The following is a 21088-nucleotide window of genomic DNA, read 5'->3' as shown; positions in this document are numbered from 1 at the left end:
AGTTGTTGGGGTGCCTGGGTGGCTTAGTGGGTTAAAGCCTCTGCCTTCAGCTTGGGTCATGATCTCCAGGTCCTGGGATCAAGCCCCGCATCGGGCTCTCTGCTCAGTGACGAACCTGCTTCCTCCTCTCTCCCTCTCTGCCTGCCTCTCTGCCTACTTGTGATCTCTGTCTGTCAAATAAATAAATAAATAAATAAATCTATCTTTAACTAAATAAATAAATTACACAGTAGTTAGGTAACAGAGCCAGGTCTGGCTGACACTAGACAACAAAGCTCTTTATCATTGAGTTATACTGACATGATAGGATAAATCATTATGAACATCTCTTCTCCGAAGAACAGAATACTGCCTAGCATGAAAACTACACTAAAAGTGTAGATTCTCTTTATAAGGACTCTGTGGTTGCCAGAGTACCACAATCCTTCAGTGGCACTCTCCATGGAAATTAAAAGCACACCACCATCTTGATGAGATTGAAATGGCAGTCTGTCATTTATTAGGTTAGTGATGATGCTCTGATAACCAAAACCAAAACCAAAACAAAAACAAACAAAAGAAAAACCCACCACTTTAGTCATAGAATATCACAAAGAATAAAATTACCAATACCTATAATCTCCTAATCAAAGAATCAAAGGTTTGATTTTTCTTTCTGCTACTTCGTTCTGTGACAGTTTTTTTTTTTTTTGTAATTTCAATGGTCTTCCAACTGTTCATTATTAAATTGGGTTTAACAACACAAATCTACCACAGAAGGGTGTTGTAATGGATGAGCAATGCAAATGCTAGTAGGGTGCTTGAAAACAGAAGTGCTACTTTCAGTGTGTTGTCATAGTGTTGTCCCCATGACCACAGGAAAGGCAGACCTGTCACTACTGTCCATGTCAGCAAAGAATTAAGTGCTTCAAGTTGAAAGAATGGTTTCAACCTCCTCCAGCATCACCAAAATTTAATGTTCTTGCTTGCTTTTTCTCTGACACAAGACATAGTAAAGCCAAATAAATATTTTAAATCACACACAAACACAAAACTTAAAATTAGTGAAGCTGTATTCCAGTACTGAGCCATGCTTACTATTTATAAAAAGAAAAGATACATACTTCAAATATTTGAATAAATGATAAGTGATCATTACATGTTGCATTTCAATGATTACCTAACTTGCAAAATTTTTATGCAGAATGCATATATAAAAACATTAATATGAAGAGATGAATGTTTATTTGCATAATTTACTGAATTTACATTAAGTACTACTAAATGTTCTTTAATTCTCCTCGTTTTTTTAGCTATTTTTTAAATTAACATTAACCTGATTTCGCAGTGCAGACTGCATTCCTAATACACTATGACATTTAACTACTAATGATTTTATGAAGCCAAGCATTTAAATTAATGTACTAATCACTATAAGCTAAAAAGATACCGCAATATATGTTTTAAAATTGTATTCTCTATTGATTCAACAAGCAAATTACAGTATTTGAACAATGACACTGCAAGTATTTAATTTTGATAAAATATAAATGGAATAGATATAGTTACAGTTTTATTCAATTTGATACCAGCACAAAAATTTTTAATCCAAATGGATGATTCTGTTGACTAAAACAAAAAAGTACTGAGCTTCTACTTCCAAAAGAGCAATTATGTTTTCAAAGTAGAGATAATTGTATCATATTCATTTATATTTACCAAACATAAATAATGTTTCCTTAAATACATTTGGCTGATGAAACAATTTTCTGGGAATCAGAGACATTTTATTTCATCTGGCTATATTTTAAATACACAAATGAATGGTCATTAATGTTCTACATATTGATATATTCCTTCAGCTGATGGAATATGATTGCTATTTTCTCTTCTGTGCACATTTGGAAATACAAACAGCTTTGTTACATATAATGGCACGTCACTGGACTTTCTCTTTGACAAAGATTCTGACCAAACAAATGAACATTCAAGCAGCTAGAAATGTTGGTGTGAATTCTTCAAGACTTTAATAAAAACTCTTTATTTGCTTTTTAAGAGTAAATCTAGTAGAGATAAATGTTTCAGAGTTTCATGTTTTCACCTAGTGGTTGGTCCTTGAACTTGCCAACTCCTGAGTTAATGTGAACCTTACCAGCCCTGGACTGATGGCACCACAGTCAGTGTCTCCGAGGATCTATCTAAGCTGTGACTTTATAGAGCTGTTAGATATGCTAGGTTAAATACTAACAATTTTAGATTAAGAAGTTGTTATATGGCCACAAAATCCTCTTGAATGACCTGCCAGTGATGTAAAGGAATTAATGATTCTTCTATTCAAATCTCCTCCCATATATAGAATAATATGACATACTCAGGTCTACCAGAATATAAAATACTTTTAAAAAAACATTTTTAAAGAAAAACAAAGGCCTAGGGGCCTGCAGTGTAGACTGAATTCTACTTTGAGTTTGCGCTAATAAATAGATTACTTTTGCAGATACAAAGAGTAAAAAGACATAGCCTTGCTGGAAACTAACAGTGACTGTGAAAGTAAGCTTGCAGGATCAAAAATGTCATGTGCTCCCGAGGCAGAATCTTTCTAAATCAACTTCATCTTAAGGCTTGGTCAGGTCTGTTCCAAGCAGAGACACTGCTGAATACTCAGCCCAGTTGAGCAGGGTCCAAAGGGCTTAGAACTAGAGCAAGGAAGATAAAATAAACAAGAAACCATACAGATCATCCATGGTATAAACACCTGAAGAAAGGCAATGTGAATCCACATATGGAGGGGACAGAAATACTGATGAACTAAGGTGGTCTGAGACAAGAGATTGTAGCCAAGCAGTAAAGATAAAGCATAGTCATACTGGAGTTCCTCGAGATGGAAGAGAAATGTGGGAATCCTAAGAAACTGTTTTCATGAACCAACATCTGTGTATAATGGTATCAGGTGGCTTACAATTCCCGAGAGAGAGAAAAGTGTCATCTTTTTTTTTTTTTAAGATTTTATTTATTTATTTGACAGAGATCACAAGTAGGCAGAGAGGCAGGCAGAAAGAGAGAGAGAAGGAAGCAGGCCCCCTGCTGAGCAGAGAGCCCGATGTGGGGCTCCATCCCAGGACCCTGGGACCATGACTTGAGCCGAAGGCAGAGGCTTTAACCCACTGAGCCATACAGGTGCCCCGAAAAGTGTCATCTTTTGAGCCATTAATTTTTCACATTTAGTAGTGCATATGTATTAGCACTAATATTGAGGGTGATCCCAAATGTTTGAGTTAGACGAGGACAGGCATTAAGCTGTGTAAAGTTCCAAGGACCCCTGCCCCATAAAACCTTTCAAACCCCAGTTTCAACGAGTTCTTGTTGGGAGACTCCTGATCAATCTGCAAATAAAATGCAAAATATACATTCCTGAAGAAAACATCATGTTTTCTGAAGTCACGCATCAAAAAAAAGGGTTATGGGATCATAGGTTATATCAGACCTGTCAAACCTTGTTTTACTATAGACCTGTCACTTGTTTTACTATACTTTGCTTCTGTTATTTCTGGTGTAAAATCTTAACGAGTTGGAAAAAAAGTGTGTATGAACAAATGTAAATGCACATTATATTGACATCATTCCTGAATTAACCAATCGGGTATCAGCTAATCCAATACACTGAGTCTGTTAGGAAAGTTAGGTAATGGGGGGAGCGGAGTGTTGAATTTGAATCTAAAGTTCAAAGGCATGTAGAAGAGAAGAAGCCCTGGTGGCCTTTGAGCTGGTGGGAGCCTCAGTCCAATTCTAAAACCACAAGATGCCTGGAGATCCAAAATCTAAAACTCTAGGTATAAACAGCTACTTTGGAAACTTTAACCTACCAACTCCTTACTAGGATTTAAAAATACAATGTATCTTAAATCATCCTGTGAACTGGTGAGAAAATTTTAACCTGATTTGTCAGTAAGATATATATTAGCACAAGTGCAAAATTACCACGCTCTCGGAAACAGACAGCAGTTGTTGCATTAGAGTGAAAAATGTTTTCTTTATAATTCTTAGAATCATAATCACAATTCTTTAAAGAAAGGATAATATACTTTAATTGTGAATCCTACAAAGGAAAAATATATCATCATTTCTGTGAATAAGCCTTTTTACTTTTTTTGAATCCAGGTTGAGCTGACCAACCTAGAGTATTTCAAAGAATTTTATTCTGTTCTTAGCCTAGCAATATTGACCAGCAAGAGTGTGCCCAGATGGGAACAGCTGGGAATGTAGAAGCCCTTAAAGTATGCCATAAGAGGAATAGTCGAAAAGGTGGAGTATATTCTTCTTGAAAAAAGACAAGTTTAGAAATCTTGATATTTTAGAGGGCCAGTCTATAACAGTGCGAAGACCTTCCAGTTGGTACTGAGAAGGCAGAACTAAGACAGTGAATGAAATGAGTGATAACAAGGACTTACTCTTGATTAGAAACATCTGATACCAAAGTATCCAGTATTTTTTATTTTACCACCACTGAAGCTATCCAAATTGAAAAATCAATGTATCAGGGATGCTACAAAATGTATTTCAAGATTGAGTGAAATCTGGACTAGATGATCTTTATTTTTTTTAAGATTTTATTTATTTATTTGACAGATCACAAGCAGGCAGAGAGGCAGGCAGAGAGAGAGGGGGAAGCAGGCTCCCGGCTGAGCAGAGAACCCGACACGGGGCTTAATCTAAGAACCCTGGGATCATGACCTGAGTCAAAGTCAGAGGTTTAACCCACTAAGACACCCAGGCGCCTCTGGACTAGATGATCTTGAAACCACACTCTTTGATGTTCTAAACTTTTTCTACTAACCAATGGAGAGTGACATAGACACTGTGATGATCCTTCCCCCTGGTTCTTTTGGTTATATGAATATTTCTGAAATTTGGCTGTACATCAAAATCAAAAGCTTTTGAGAAGTGCAAATACATGTTCCATTTCAAGCCCTTTGAATAGCATCTCTGGTGAACCAGGGCCAGAAATCTGTATTTTCAAAAGCAACAGGCAATTGTGCTGCATCCGATTGCTGTTCAAAGCCCAGGGCTCCTCTGGGCTAGACAATGGAATCCATCCTTTAATTGGCTGGGTAGCTTTTCAAAATTGTGCTTTTTAGTGACTAGCGTGCCACTTTAACTCAACAGCCAATTCTCTTATGGAGAGGTATATTTGTGAAAGGACAGCCAAACAGTAGTACTACAACTACTAATAATAGTAATAATTGCTATAGAACAGGCACTGTGCTCAGCACTTCGTATGCCTGGTCTAATTTTATTAGTACGAGCCTATAAGGTCAACTTCTACATACTGTTTTTGTTACTTTGCTGAGAGATGTAGTGCTGAGACACTTTGTTCCCTAAAATCACAGGCTCAGAAACTTAGCTATTTGAAATCAGATCAGTTAAAATGGGACAGTCCACTCCTGCCTGGAGGATTCAAGTCACTTTGACACTGAGAGGCAGCCTCAATTTTCAGCCCAGGTGCAAAACTTCAGATAAGGGTTTTTCGGACATAATGTTCAGCATTTATCTCAACTTTGTAGTTTCCAAGGAAACAGAATCCAGAGTCCCCTTCTCAATGCAAGTCTGATATTAACTCTTTTATATTACAGCCTTGCTCTTTTTTGGCATTATCAAAATTCTGCTCTATATAAATAGTGTCTAAACTCTAGTCTCTCCTCAGACTTATTTTTAACCCTGTATTTTCCCCTGCTTGATGAGATGTCCCTTGTCTCCTCTGTTGTACAACCTCTATTGTTGCAACAGGTTGATAACCCGAACTTTATTGGTGTGTAGGTATATCCTTAGGATCCTTTATCTGATGGGCTTTATCAGTAGCTATTATAATCTTTAATTTAAAGATGAGTAGAAAAAAATAAAAAATTAAAAAAAAAAAAAAGATGAGTAGAATAAGGTTCAGAAAAAACTTACACAGGATTCCATAGTAAGTGACAGAACTAGGATTCCAACCCAGGTCTATCTAGTTTCAAACTCTTCATGCTCTTATGCAATGCACATAAAATCAGAGAATGTTGGAACTGAAGGAAGCTAAGGCATGCCATCCTGCTAACTTTAAACAAAGAATTAGGACTGGAATCCTGGTATCTTGACCTTCCAACCTTCATCACATGGGTAGTTTTGTTTTTATTTATGTCAACCGGGAATTTTTCAGGCTTTCTTGTTTGTTTGCACCTTGTGTGGACCCAGTATTTTCATAGGGCTTTTGGGGCACTTTGAACCGTCACTAAGACTCTAACACTTGTAACTTCAGGCAATACCCAGAACTCCACATAGTTCCTCTTTATGACAGATGAGAGTTTAACCAAAGCAAACTAATGCTTTTCAAGTTCCCATAGGGGCTGAAATGTAATGCATCAACCTCCTAGATACCTCTAATATACTAATTTCCTGCAATAAGTGAATTATGTGAAATTGTCATCCATTTCTTCCTTTTCCACCCCGGCCCAAAATCAGAGTACAAGGCTGACTGCCTACCCTGCTTAAATCTCGAATCAACCTTGAGTCACAGTTATCTAAGGATAATTACCCAAATCTTGGCATTTTGAAGTTGTGTAAGGCACAATATTCGTAGTCACGGGGCATCTGGGTGGGTCAGTCGGTTAAGCACCTGACTTTGACTCAGGTCCTGATCTCATAGTGCCCTGTGTCAGGCACTATGCTCAGCAGAGAGTCTACTTCCCCCTCTCCTTCTGCACACACACTCTCTCTCTCTTTAAAAAAGCAGAACCTCAGGCCTACCTCCCCAATTCTGAAGCAAAATCCCCATTTCAACAAGACCCCCAAGTGATTCATATGCACCTTAATGTTTAAGTACCACTGTCTTAGAATATTCCCAAGCACATTTGATGCGATTTTGTGAAATCTAGAGGTCAGTCTTGTCTCTGAATCTAATAATTCACAAAGTTCTATACCAAAGGTCCCCATTCTCTTTCTCCTAATTCTTACTAGGGCACCAATATCCTGCTTTCCCAGCTGTCATTTTCCCTCTCACCCTTCTTCCCAACATTTACTATATCTTTTCTGAGTGATCTTCCTCAATCAAAGGAGTCTGGTATCATTTCCTTTCTGCAATTCTTGAAAAACTAGTAAATAATGAGATCTAATCTCCTAGGAGAACCACAAGCATCTGCTGGTTCTTGCTCTAAAAGTTTATCTCCACCCTCCTCCACCCCACCACTCACTCTACACTGCCCTCACTCCAAGCTATTTAGAGTTCCCTAAATAAGATGTGACCTCGGTGGTACATTTTCACATTTTCCCTTCCAGAGCAGGATGGTCTTTCCTTCCTGATCTACTTAGGAAATTCTACTGAATCCACCTAAACGCACAGTCCCCTGAAGCCTGTTCTATTACACCCAAGCAGAATTAATTTCTAACCAGTGTCAGTTTCATTGCATTTTGTACACACTACATATCAAATCATATTGAAATAATTTTTAGAGATGTATTTCTTCTTTATTCTTCTTAGAACCCAACCAGAACAGGTGATCTTGAATGACAGTGGATTTTATATATTCTTGGTCTCCAGCATTCCGTGTCTACCATATGGAGGATGATCAATGAACGCCTATTGAATGCGTAAATGATTCACAGTGAAATAAACCTTGTTCCTCAAATAATTTTAAATGTAATTTTGTAGAAAAATATTGAGTAACTTGTGTGTATTTTGATAGATATTAAAAATATATTACTAAAAGCAAAAATACATGAGAGGAAACTTATTTCTTATTACTGACAAATTTATTAATTACTCTTGGAAGAAAAAGTTATTAATGAGGTTCACGTGAATGATGTACCACCATTACGGGGTTATAGTTATAGTTATGAGCTGTTCCCCAAATTCGATGCCGTCTTGAAAACCTTATGAACTGCAGTAAGAGGTAGATTACAGCCTAAGCATGCACACTTGAATGTTAAGAGAACTTTTATTTTTGTTTGTTTGTTTCAAATACTGTTGAAGGGGCAGAGAGGGAAAACATAAAACTTTCAACCTGAAGTACAAAATATTAGAATTATCCAAGCTTAAATGGAAGACATACAACCTAGGCAAGCATTCAAAAATAAGGAACAGACCAACATCACCAGGGGAGCCCTTGCAAACCAAACTCAGATCCTACTTAAGTGTAGGACACTCAAAATCTCGATCAAGTTCTCTGAAAGTGACAGAGAAAAATAGCAAAAGGAAAGAGAGAAAGGGAAAGGGGATGAGAATGAAGAAAGGAAGATGAAAGCCCCATGAAAATACTGGGTCCACTCAAGGTGCAAGAAAAGGAGGAGTGAGAAAGAAAGAGAGGGAGACTGCAACACAAGAACAATCCTCTTCCAATAATGGCCACTATCTCAACACTCGTCATGTGGATCACATGCTTGCTCATCTTTCTGTGGAGACCTGACAAGAAGCCTCTTCGCTAGAATTAAGTTTGGGGCTGTATACTTTACCACTCAGATTACATGTAAATATTAGAATTCAAACTACTCCTCGCTGACATGTGCATAAAATTTTGAAAACCATTTTCTTAATGATGCAAGGTCCTTCAGAAGCTCCAGTATTTCTATGTGTCTCCTTCTCAAGAAAAAAAATGCTGTTTTCATATAATGTCCATTTTCTTTCATAGTCCCTTTACACTCAGTAGCCCGATATTACAATGTGGGTAAACACCATGATTTTATTTTATTAATCAAAAGAGAGGTCAAGATGTAAAATACTATGAAAAAGATGACAACAGAAGGGTCTTAGTACAAATATCTCTAAGATTTGAAGCCCAGAACAAAATTTCTTATGTCTTAAATTTTATCTTGTTAAAGGACCCATAAAAAAATGACAATCCAGGGGCGCCTGGGTGGCTCAGTGGGTTAAGCCGCTGCCTTCGGCTCGGGTCATGATCTCAGGGTCCTGGGATCGAGTCCCGCATCGGGCTCTCTGCTCAGCAGGGAGCCTCCTTCCTCCTTCTCTCTACCTGCCTCTCTGCCTACTTGTGATCTCTCTCTATCAAATAAATAAATAAATCTTAAAAAAAATGACAGTCCATTTCCCTAAGGGCATTAAAAATTAAGAAATTAAGAAGTGTTTTAGCTCAAGCACTATTTTTGTCCAGTGGCGGTTTTCCTGACCATTTCATCACGTGGGACTGACCCTCCCTTCCTTTTACTCCACTGTATCTCTACTTACAAGATTACTGTTCAACTCAAATGTGCAGATTGATAAATTACTCCAAAGATGAGGTTATATCATACTAATCTTGCATTGGTCAGTTCCGCCCAGTTCTTGGCCCAAAGAATGCACTCAATAAATGTCTCATACATCAGTGCCTTTAAAAGCCAATGAGACCTGGGTGGCTCAGTGGGTTAAGCCGCTGCCTTCGGCTCAGGTCATGATCTCAGGGTCCTGGGATCAAGTCCCACATCAGGCTCTCTGCTCAGCAGGGAGCCTGCTTCCTCCTCTCTCTCTCTCTGCCTGCCTCTCTGCCTACTTGTGATCTCTCTCTGTCGAATAAATAAATAAAATCTTTAAAAAAAAATAAAAAAAAATAAAAGCCAATGAGAGTAATAACATACTTCTCTTTATGTTTTTCTAGCGGCAGAAATTAATATATAGTTAAGCTAGAAAATGCGTAGAGAAGAAAATTACAAAGCAGAAAAGTAGCATCTTTTTAATGTCAGTAACCAGAGACAACCTTCGTCAACACTATTTTCCCTTCCTCACCTATTGTCAAGTTCCTACCTTATGTATGTCAGTTAGCCCCTTTCAGATGAGCATTCACAAAGGGAGCTGCTTCGAATGTATTACTTACATCCTACTGCTTTTAAGGTTAATAGTTCTTAATTGTATTGAGACAAAAAAGGAAAAGGAATGAGGTAATGAGTTTGTACAGCTTCATCTATGTGGTGGTTGTTTTAATGACCTTCCCTTCTCTGTTTTTCTGACCCCCTTTTCTAAAACCGCAAAACTCACAACACTTTCAGTGACCAAGCATGCCTGACTTGTTTCAAGTCCAGATCTTTAGACATTTATGTTTATGTTTGTCTGCCCAGAGCTTTCAAATCAGAAAACAACCTTGCCCATACATACTGATGAGGGGACGATGCTGACAAATAATTTAGCTAATGCTGTTAGCTAAGAATAGCTCTGCAGAACTCCTGTTCTCATGTGAATTTGTTAGAGGGCCAGCGACAAACTCAATCTTCTTTCATACTCTGATGTTTGGGGTTATTTACTACCACCCGATTTTTGATTCCTGCTAAACATACACTTCAAATTTCATGACAGATATAAGCTCCATGAGACAACTTATAACAACTTTTCAGAAAACTGCACATTTGAGGATCCAATTTCATTCTTTCGTGCTACCACTGAAATCAGCCTTCTTTCTGATCACCAGGCAATTTTTCAACCTCTTTGAGATTTCTCTTCCTAAACAATTTCTTCTGGAAAAGCTTTTGGCAGTAATTTAATGCTTTAGTCAGCCCTGATGATTTAGGTGAGTTTTAAAAATCTGAAAATAGATCCCAGTGAAAAGCAGCAGGGACTGAACTTACCTGAGAGTCGGTGTCTCCCTGATGAGAGCCTTGTTCTGTCACACTTAAATGGAAACTCAGTAAATAAAGACAGGTTATTTTCCTTTTTTGTGCTTAGCTATAAGAATTCATTTACCAAGGACATGCCAGTGACAAAACTTCATTGCTTTCTCTAAGTAGTATCAATTAGTTTTTTAAAAGACAAAATTTGACATCAGCATTTGTTCTAATATTGTGTGTGTGCATGCATGTGTGTGTGCACACGCATGTGTGCATAATAGTCAAGAACATACTTAGTATGTGACCGTTGGGGTTCAAGTGTTGGCCTTGCCATTTATTAGCTGTGTGACCTCGGCTAGCTTATTTAACATCTTGGTGCCTCAGTTCCTCATCTATAAACTAATCTTAGTAACAAAACCAACCTCATAATATTTTTGTGAGAATTAAATAAGTTTGTACAAGTGAAGTTCTTAGAACATTGCCAGGCAGGCAGACTTCCACAGACATCTCCTCAAGGCTGCCTGTAGGATGGGCATGTTGTAGAATATTTCTAGAATACTGTTAGCCGTGAGTCCCTATAAAACAACCATATTATAATCAAAAAATATTTTGCCTTTTTAAAACTTTTTAAAGCCTCTATATTGATAGTTCACAAAGTTTGATGATCTTTACTACTTATCACTAATAATTTTTATATCTATTTATTTCTTCCAACAAAGATGGAGAAAAGATATATAAATATCTTTTGCACTAGAATAAAGCTTCTTGTTTACCCGGTCCTATAGTAAGTGTTTCATATGTAGAATTTTATTTTATTCTCACAAATTCCTAAGGAGTCAGATTCTCTTATTACCACCAATTTACACACAGGGAAATCAAGGCTCTGGGAGACCACAGAGATCACTAGAAGTGTCAGAGCAGAGAATGAGGAGATGTCTGTGTGACTACAGGGATAGACGCTGAGTTCTTAAGAATGGCACTTAATTATGGAAGGGGCTACATGGAAATTCAGTTTAATATCCTCATTTCCCAGTTGAAGAACCTAGAGCAAGACAGGGACTAAGCTCATGTAAAATCTAGGTCTCTTGCTTTAGTCTGAGGGTCTCTCTGTCACACCACACTGCATTCTCCTTTCCTTTAGTCTAATCCTGGATTTATATTTTCCTACTTACTCAGTGTTGAGCAGAAAGTCAGGGGAAAAAACATTTTTGCCCTGAATATATTCCTCCCCCACACATCCATTTTTTCCCCTTTGAAGTAGCAACAACAGCTGCCAACCAAGGATCCCCCGGGCTTAGAGAGCATCAGTCGGCTTCACAGATGAAGGCAAAGATGAAAAGACGGAAATCCCTCCTTTAAAGAACTTTGCTAATGTTTTTCACTCTAAATTCACTCTTTCATTAGTGAACACTTTTAAGACAACCTTGAAACCTCAAGGCAAGAGTAGCAAAGCACTAAATTCTGGGAGCTGCAAGTGGTCCCTAACTGATTGCCAAGAGCCAAATGAAGGGGAGTTGAGTGAATGGACACTAAGGTCCCCAGCTTCTCTAAATCATTTTGTTTAAACTCATCCTTTCCATAGCCTACAGTCTCTTCCACCTCCCCTACATTGTTAGAGACAAACTTCATTAACCAAAGGCAATATTTATTTAGTGTTCCAGTGGTTTGAGCCCTTTATCAAGAGAAGACATCACAAGAGTTAGAAACAATATTTCCCGGTTTAGACCAAAAGTATTTGCATTCTAAATCTAAAATCTGGACAGAAAAAGCCTTCTTATATACATAAAAAGACACATGCAAAATGCCATATTTTATACTGATTCATTTTACAAAAAGTAAGCTCTATTGTAATTCCATACTGAAAATTATCTCCTTTTAAAACAAAGGGCAAATTATGAAGAAAACAGTAACATATTTATTTAGTCATCTGTTTAATAAATATTTATTGAGCATTTACTATATTCTAGTTCTTACTATATTCTATATTTAGGCACTCACCTAAACGTTCACTTCCACGAACAAAATGGGCAACAATCCTGCCTTCGTGAAGCTTCATTTCTAGTGGGAAAAAAACAATAATAATAAACAGGATGAATAAATAAAATATATTGAGATGCTAACTTGTGATAAATTCTAAGGGAAAAAAAGTATCAAAAGACATTAGAAGTAAGCAGTCGAAAGGAAAAGAAATCTGAGATGGTATGGTCCGCAAAACCCTGATGAAAAGGTAATTTTTGAAATAAAACAAAAAGGATTTGAGAGATTAAAATTCCACCAGAGAAGAACAAGTCCAAAGTTCCTGAGTTGGAAGATTATCTTGTATCTCTGAGAAAAATATCCAGGAGAGTATAGTAGCTCCAGTGCAGTGAAAAAAAGGGAAGAGTTCTAAGAAATGAGATCAGAAGAATAAAAGGAAATGAGATTATGTAGAACCTTACAGCTCATACTAAACATTTTGACTTTTACCATGAGCAAGATAGGAATCTATCCAAGAGTTTTAAGCACAGAGATAACATCTGACATAGTTTACTAAAATCCGGTTCAGGGAGTTAAAAATGGACTGAAGTAGTACAGGGTCAACAACTGGTGGGTTTTAGAATAAACTAAATGAGAGATGATGGTGACTTGGAGCTGCATGGTAGCAGTGTGGTATGGTGTAAAACACTGGATATATTTGTCAAAGTAGAGACTAGAAGACATGTTCATGGAATTGAAAAGGAATGTAGAAAAAAAAATGTTAAGTTTGAAACTTAACTTTCTGACCTGTCCAACTAAATCATGGATTGGAAATGGGAAGACTAGAGGAATGTCTGCGTATATGTTTGTTTTTTTTCTTTTCTTCCTTTCTTTTCTTTTTTTTTCTTTTCTTTTTTTTTTTAGTTTTGTTTTGTCTGCTAGAGATGGGAAAGGAGCTCATTTTTTAACATGTTTAATTTAAGATGTCTATTAAACATCCCAGTGGAGATGTCAAGTAGATAATTGGATATACAGGTCTGAATTGATAGGAGAGGTCTGGTAGGAAGAAATGAATTTGGGAGTCATTAGCATATAGATGAGGAAGATTCAACAAAGAGACTTAGACAGAGAGGTCAGAAAGTAGAAGGAAAACTAGGTGAGTGAGTGTGATATCCTTGAAGCCAAGCAGAAGAAATTACTCCAAGGAGGAGAAAGTAAAAGTATAATGAATGCTGCTCCTAGGTCAAGGAAGTTGAGGTCTGAGACTTGACTGCAAGATGTGGGATCATTTAGCAATGTGGGATCATTGGTAGCCTTGATAAAAGTAGTACCGGCAGAGTAGAGAAGTGTGGACAAAAACCTGATTAGAAAGAAAGAAACTAAAGATGATGAGTATAAACAACTCTTTCAAGAAAGTATACTCTAAAGACATGAGAAATAGGGAAATAAATGGGTAGAAAGTAGGATCAAGAAAACACTGTTTGTATGTAAAATAAGAGATATAAGGGAGTGATCCATTAAAGAGGGAAATTTCTTGATGCCAGAAAGAATTAAGACAGTGGTCTTTGAGTGGGTCAGATGAATGTGATCTAGGGCAGGCTACTCAAAGGGTGGTCCAAAAATGGCTGGGAGACTGCCAGAAGTGCAAATTATTTGACCTTATGCTAGAGCCAATAAATAAGACTCTTAAGGGTGGGACCTAAAGATCTGGGTCTTAACAAGCTTTTTAGGTAATTCCTAAGCATAATAGTGTGAAAGGTACTACCTAGTACACAGGTGAGGGATCCACCTTATTTAGGAACACAGACAATTCATCTATAACAACAGGAGAAAAGGTGGTATATGTGGGCTTAGGTGAGGTACTAGGTATGGTTGTGACCTAACAGAAATTTTCTAGTTATTACTTTGACTTCTCAATGAAGGAGGAAGCGAGAATACTAGTCCCTTCTTCTGCTTTGAGTTGGACTATCAATTCTAAAGACCCAGAGTGCCATTGTGTTGCATAGCAGGGTTGTATTAATGTCTTTGTATACTCCAAGCCCAACTCCGTCACCCTTTGCAAAAACAAACTTCCCACCTTTTCAGGGCCTAATGTTCCTTAAACTGATCTATACTTTCTGACCCTGCCTCAATTATGCCATTTCTTACCAAAAACAATGTTACCACTTATGGAGCATCTGCCATGCTACAGGCACTTCTAAATATATTCTCTCATTCAGTCCTTTCACATTGATTCATGTATCCATTATTTTACAGATGGGAAAACGGGGGACTCATAAGTGGAACTGTTTATTTACCTAATCATTCACATGCCACACTCTCCAGGGAATAGAGCATCACCAAAGTGATTTCAACACAAGCACTCTGTTTTCCTCAATTTTATGCCACTCCTCCCTCTTTTTTTACTTAAGGGGCTAAATGAGTCCACTCTGTTTTTTTCCAGAGGCTACATTGGTTTAACTGTTCTTTTAGCCAATCAGTACAAGTCATATTTCAGTGTTCTACCCAATTACTACTCTCTCCTCCTCCCCGGGTCTCCTCCCCCTTCCTATTCCCGCTCCCTCCTTCCCCCCCTTCCTCCTCCTTCTTCATCAATGATTACTTTACTCCCTAAGCTGTATCTTCACAATCACATTTAATATGCTATTTTCCTCTATTTCCTAAACCATCCACAAAGTTTAATTTTTTTTCAATTATAAAAATAAAGTATTTATTTTTATAGGAATAGTAGCCTATTCCTTCTTAAATTTTCTATTATTGAACAAGTAACATCAATCTCTTTCTCATTTTGCCTAAAGTTAAACTTTTTGGTTTTCTTTTTTTTTTTTTTTTAAAGATTTTATTTATTTATTTGACAGAGATCACAAGTAGGCAGAGAAGCAGGTAGAAAGAGAGAGAGGAGGAAGCAGGCTCCCTGCTGAGCAGAGAGCCTGATATGGGGCTTGATCCCAGGACCCTGAGATCATGACCTGAGCCGAAGACAGAGGCTTAACCCACTGAGCCACCCAGGCGCCCCAAACTTTTTGGTTTTCTATCATATTATAAGTGGCCATCAGGTCTTTTCATGCATTTACTTTTCATGTATTTCCTTACTTCCAAAGCTGGGTTCCCCAAACCCCCACATATACCTGCCACACAAATAGCCCCAAACTAGAAAGTGTTTTGAGCATTAAAGCACTGTTAAATGTTTGTGCTCCATATCAAGGGGAAAAAATTCCAATGACAGAATATTTTGATATTACATAAGATCATCTGTAAGTCTTTCTTGGTCAATATTTGCTTATTAATTATTTATCATATAGGTTTACCATGAAATATATTCTAGGTAATAAAAAACAGGCTACCATAAAAAAATCTAATGAATATATACATTAATCAATATCTTTCAGCAGGTCATAAGCAATAATGCACTGTTACAGGTTCTAAAGTTATTGACTTACATTAAGATTCTAAATAAATAAATAAGTAAATAAGTGTGTAGTCAGGTTATGTTTTCTGTTAGATTACTAACAGAAATCCGTTAGATATAGTAATATTTTCACTCTTTACTAGCGATGGAACTTTTAAAATTTTTTTTCAAGAGAAATGTATAGGTAATCATGTAATTAAATCTAGATATTATCTTAAAGTCTAAATAAAATCATTGGTAGTTTAAGACACTGTGTGCCTAAATTAACCATTTTTGTCTTCTATGTAGGACATATTATTTTTACTAGGCCCTTGTGGTCTAGTGAAATTAACTCTTCTGAACTCTGTATGTTTGGTAAATTATTATTCAGGGATTTTCTCCACCATAGAAGACCCGTATCTGGTATGTGACAATGAACTTTATCTTCTTCTTACATCATACTTCCACTTGTATTTCTCATCCTGATGAATATTCACCACCCAAACCCCAAATCTGAAATTCCCCCAGGGTAACTTCCTCTCCCTCACTTCTTACATGTATTCAATCAATGAGTGTTATCAATTCTACCTCAAATCTTCATGGAATCCATCTTTTTGAAGTTCATGGAGTTTCTTATTTCCAGACCTCCTCCACTTTTGCCTGAACTTGGAGACCATGGCCTTAAGTGATCTGCCTGTCTTGGATTTACTTTGCTGTTCCTGCAATACCCATCTGTCTACCTTGTATCATAAAAATGCCAAAGTAATAATAATTTGAGATGCAAATCTCAATAACTAATGACTTCACTGCTTTGCTCTAAATTCTTGAATTACAGACAAGATCATTTCCAGACATCTTTAGGTGATCCTGAAGGTCTGGGAGCTGGTCACTGCTAGCATTTTCAACTTCATCTCTTGCTACTTACTCCATCACCACCATTCACACTATTCTTCTGGATCTTCTGTAACCTTGGGGTTTCTTGTCCTGAAAACAGGTTGTTACTTCTACATAAAATCATCACCTCCCTCATCTGCAAACTAGAACTCAACTTCTAAAAATGGAAATTATAATGATAATCACTTCACTAGATTAGGAGAGCACAGAAAATTATTTAGCTCTTTACAAATAGTAGCTGTTTTTATTTCCCACAGCTAATAGTCATTATAATATAAGCTTTTTTTATTTTAATGTGTGCCATTTAAACCTATTCTTAAAACAACACATTATAGATTTGATGTTGTTGATAAACTCCACTGAATTATACACTTTGACTACCGTCTCTTTCCATTCTTTAGTTATTTGCATCTCTAGAATTACTAGAATTATTTCTGGAGTTACTAGAAGCATTACATTTGTGTTGGTTTTCTTCTTTTTGTTTAAGTATGCATTTTTCTTTTTTTTTAACATTTATTTCTTTATTCTTTTGATAGAGAGAGAGAGGAGAGGAAAGAGGATAGGGAGAGGGACAAGCAGACTCTGTGCCCAATGAAGGGCTCGATTCCACAACTCTGAGATCATGACCTGAGCCAAAATCAAGAGTCAGACACTTAACCAACTAAGCCACTCAGGAGCCCCTCTCCTTTTTTTTTTTTTTTAATTTTTAAATAAGAGCATTGTCTCCCCTGACAATCTATCCTATATTCTTCTAAAGATGCTATTATTTTGCTGACTGATAGCTCATTAATAACTATAATTACTATCTCCATGTTGCATCTTAAATTCTCTAGCCATTGCATGTATATTAGTTTTCAATCTGGAAATTACACTCTTGAAAAAATACTTCCCCTCCTAAATCAGGTAAAATTCCAGGTGTAGTTTTCAAATAATTAGATTTATAAATTCACTTTGCTTTTTGTTACTGCCACATTGTAATACGTGTAAAACTGCACAGTCCTTTCTCTGAATACTCTTATGCAAGGCTAACTTTAATATATGAAGTATTGTGCTTTTATCCTTATTGATTTCTCATATTATATAATAATATACATATAATATGTAATAATTTCAGGCTTAGGCTTTCTAGGCCTGTGGTTTAAAAAAAAATGAGTCAACTAAAATCATTTGGATGTATTTTGAAGGGGAAAATAAAAAGCCTAAATTCTTAGGTAATAGAAGGAAGATTTAAGGAGTCTCTCAGTATTCAACTTAAAACTCCTTTTGAGAATAAAGGGCATACACACTTCTATAAATATGTATCTCTTTCATTTTATTAAAGACATTTCCTTTATTTCTGCTGCCAAAACTGTTTATGAAAAATATGTATCTTTGACTGAGAATTTGAGCTACAAACAATTCCAGAATTCTCCTAAGGAATCAAAATAGTATGTTTCTTTCTTATAACAGGTTCCTTTTCATTTAATTTTCATTCAGCCATATTTCCCTTCATGTCTTCTCTCCACATTTTTTTTTTTTTAATTTTAGAACACATATATTGTACAAGACAACCACCTCGGAATTATTCCATTCGGGACCTGAGATTTAGATATGAGCAATTCTTAGTATTTGTAAAAAGAATATAATAATTCTATCCATAAGCCCCAAATTCAAAATACATATTTGCCAATCCAACTCTAATAAACAGATCATTGAGTCTTAAAGCTGAAAGGGGCCTTAGAGATCGTGGAGTCCAAACCTGAAAACAATGAAAGCCAAAAAATGTTAAGTCACTGGCCAGTCACTCAACTAACCAGAGAATAGGACTGGACCCTCAGGCTCCCTAAATCCAAGTTCTGGGTTCTCTTTTAATAAGTCACATGTTCTCTTGTGACTCCTGGTTATCAGTCTGTCATTCTGCACAAGGTGAAAATACAGTTAACAGAGTTTGTCTTTTGTCTGAGCAACTTAAGAAGCCCTCATTCTTAAAAGTAAAATTGGAAACATGAAATTTCCATAACAGAAGCTTTCCTCTAAGGCTGCCTTTTCTGTCAGTTCACAAGTAAGTTGCCTAAGGTAATGTTTTCCACAGGCAGTAGCTATTCATCTTTGACTTTTTTTTGTTTTTAGAGGCAACAATGCTAATTTTAGGTTACTGTTTAAAAAACATAAAATAAAAATATCTTACTCTCAATATCTGATCATCTTGGAAATTCTTTGCAGACTTGTTTTCATGCTCTGCCTGAAATTACTCTGTCTACGCCTGGCGAAATCCGTAGATATTAAATTTGATGTTTGAAATGTGCACTTTGGCAGACCTCCATCCAAAGGTGTATTTTTTATGAAGGATAAAGAGCAGCCGATTAGACTCACAAAAACCCCAGAGGAAATAGACTCTGTTGATGATAACTCCCAACAGTGGAGCAGAAAGAGCTCAAGTTTCCCTCTCCCTCCAACCTATGCTCTCCAAATTATCAACCAAGCCCTATCAAGAATATTTCCTTTGATGAGCCAGCAAAGTGTCCGGAAAGGAGGGAGAAGGAAGAGCAAGGCACTTCCCATGAGGGTGAGGTAAAGAGGTTCTGTGAGCTTTCCCCAGCGATTAGAGCTGGAAAAGTTGATCTCTTTTCATGCTGTAAATGTGGCGAGCTGCAGTCACGCCTCCCGCTGCCAGCCCAGCTCCGGGATCTTAATCAGTCACTATGAAAACTCATTAGCTTCACGGCAATGAGTCCTCCACTGCTGAAGCTTGGCGCTGTGCTTAGTACCATGGCAATGATCTCAAACTGGATGTCCCAAACTCTCCCATCCTTGGTAGGACTGAACACCACGAGGCTGTCGACGCCAGATACCTTAGTAAGTCACTCCGGTGGGTTTGGCCATCTTGGGAAGTAAGTGCTTTAAACCAGTGGGCTTGATTTTCTAAACTGTAAAGGCTGAGATTTTGCTTCTGTATTTACAGGGCAGCTTCACGGATTCGATATTTATGTGCTAACTTTAGTCATGGGTATTTCTTTGTGAACACTTTAAAGCTACACCAAAAAAATAAATAAATAAATAAGTGTACTGTCTGAGAAATTAGCTGTGAAAGGAAATACTTGACTCCTTCAATTCTTAAGACTGATAAACTCTAACTTAACTATTTTAACCTGAGGTTTGGAAGGATTCTTTAAGAAATGTGTTTTGTTGTTTGTTTGTTTGTTTGTTTATCATTTTGCTTCTTCTTTTATGTCTGTAAAATTCCCATAATTTTACCTGCAGAGTATGCTATAGAGTATATTCCATCTAATCTAGTTTTCCTATAGCAGGCTCTTCCCTGGAATTCAATTCTTAAGACTGTTTGCAATGCCTTCGGTCTGAGAAGCCAACCTCTTTTAAACATAAATTTTAAAAAACCTTCAGCAATTTAAAGCCTGCCAAAAAGACTTTAAGAGACACAAGCAATATAAAACTTACTTGATGATTTATCTCTCTTTGTTTAATTTTTTATAAAGATTCTCCTATCATAAGCCTAGCTCCTGTAGTCTTCATTTACCTAAAATTAATGTCTTTTTAACCCTTCCCATGTTATAACAAAATCTTTTCTGGTAGTTTGAACCACAGTTTAGTTTGCAATACTCTAAAACCTTTCAAATAAAAATGAAAATGCTGGTTTTTCAGACAGAAGTTAACAAATTCAAACAGAAGGAATATCCTCAAAAAAATCCTTTCCCTGCTATCAAATAAAGGATACAGAAACAATTAGCATTTGGAGCTCTTTACCTTCTTATCTTTATCTATTTTTACCACTGGATTACTCCAGTGGATCAAAAAGTCTGATACTTAAAAAAAAAGTAACCTTCCATTTTCAAGACTTATTTGCAGTTACTACAAATAATTAATTAATCTATCGATGTGTAACTGAGTAGAGCCAAATCAAATCGATTATATAATTTGCTAGATTGAGCTGGTTCTTAGGGCATGGACAGAGCACATGTGAGGCATACTATGACCCACTTTTATGTTTACCTCCCTTAGATCATTTAAGTCACCTCACTGCTTCTACTGTTGAAATTTCCCTCCCTTCCTGCATGATGTATGTATGGCAGAAGGGATATAAAAAAGATTTCTAGTTGTAAAGAAAACATGATATGTCATCAACAAACAATTATAAAATCAATTTACATTAGCTACTATACACTGAGCCAATTTTTCTCAATGTTCAAAGAACCTGATAGTTCTCGACAATTTAGTGGTTGAATTAACTCTTTCAGCAAATAAATCTAAACTAAGATATTCATGAATGATTTATATCACAAACTTCATACCTTGGTTCTGATATGTCTATTTTTTGTGTAT

The 21088-nt window shown here is 36.7% G+C and overlaps 1 protein-coding gene across 2 annotated transcripts in view; it reads left to right on the top strand.

Moving 5' to 3' along the window:
- Positions 1-21088, top strand: part of OLFM3 (olfactomedin 3) — a 198863-nt gene that overhangs the window by 131657 nt on the left and 46118 nt on the right. The window contains exon 1 of one of the 2 annotated variants that reach the window (XM_004775167.3): positions 19460-19606. The exons of the other annotated variant lie outside the window; for it this stretch is intronic. Within the exon in view, the coding sequence (XP_004775224.1) occupies positions 19478-19606 (129 nt within the window). The 5' untranslated portion in view covers positions 19460-19477. Of the gene's footprint in view, positions 1-19459; positions 19607-21088 lie in introns of those variants that run through there. 2 annotated transcript variants of the gene reach the window in all.

The sequence above is a fragment of the Mustela putorius genome, unplaced genomic scaffold, assembly GCF_011764305.1.
Source record: "Mustela putorius furo isolate JIRA1106 unplaced genomic scaffold, ASM1176430v1.1 tig00003853_pilon_pilon_pilon, whole genome shotgun sequence".
In the NCBI taxonomy this organism is placed as follows: domain Eukaryota; kingdom Metazoa; phylum Chordata; class Mammalia; order Carnivora; family Mustelidae; genus Mustela; species Mustela putorius.
This window is presented reverse-complemented; position numbering and strand designations above follow the sequence as displayed.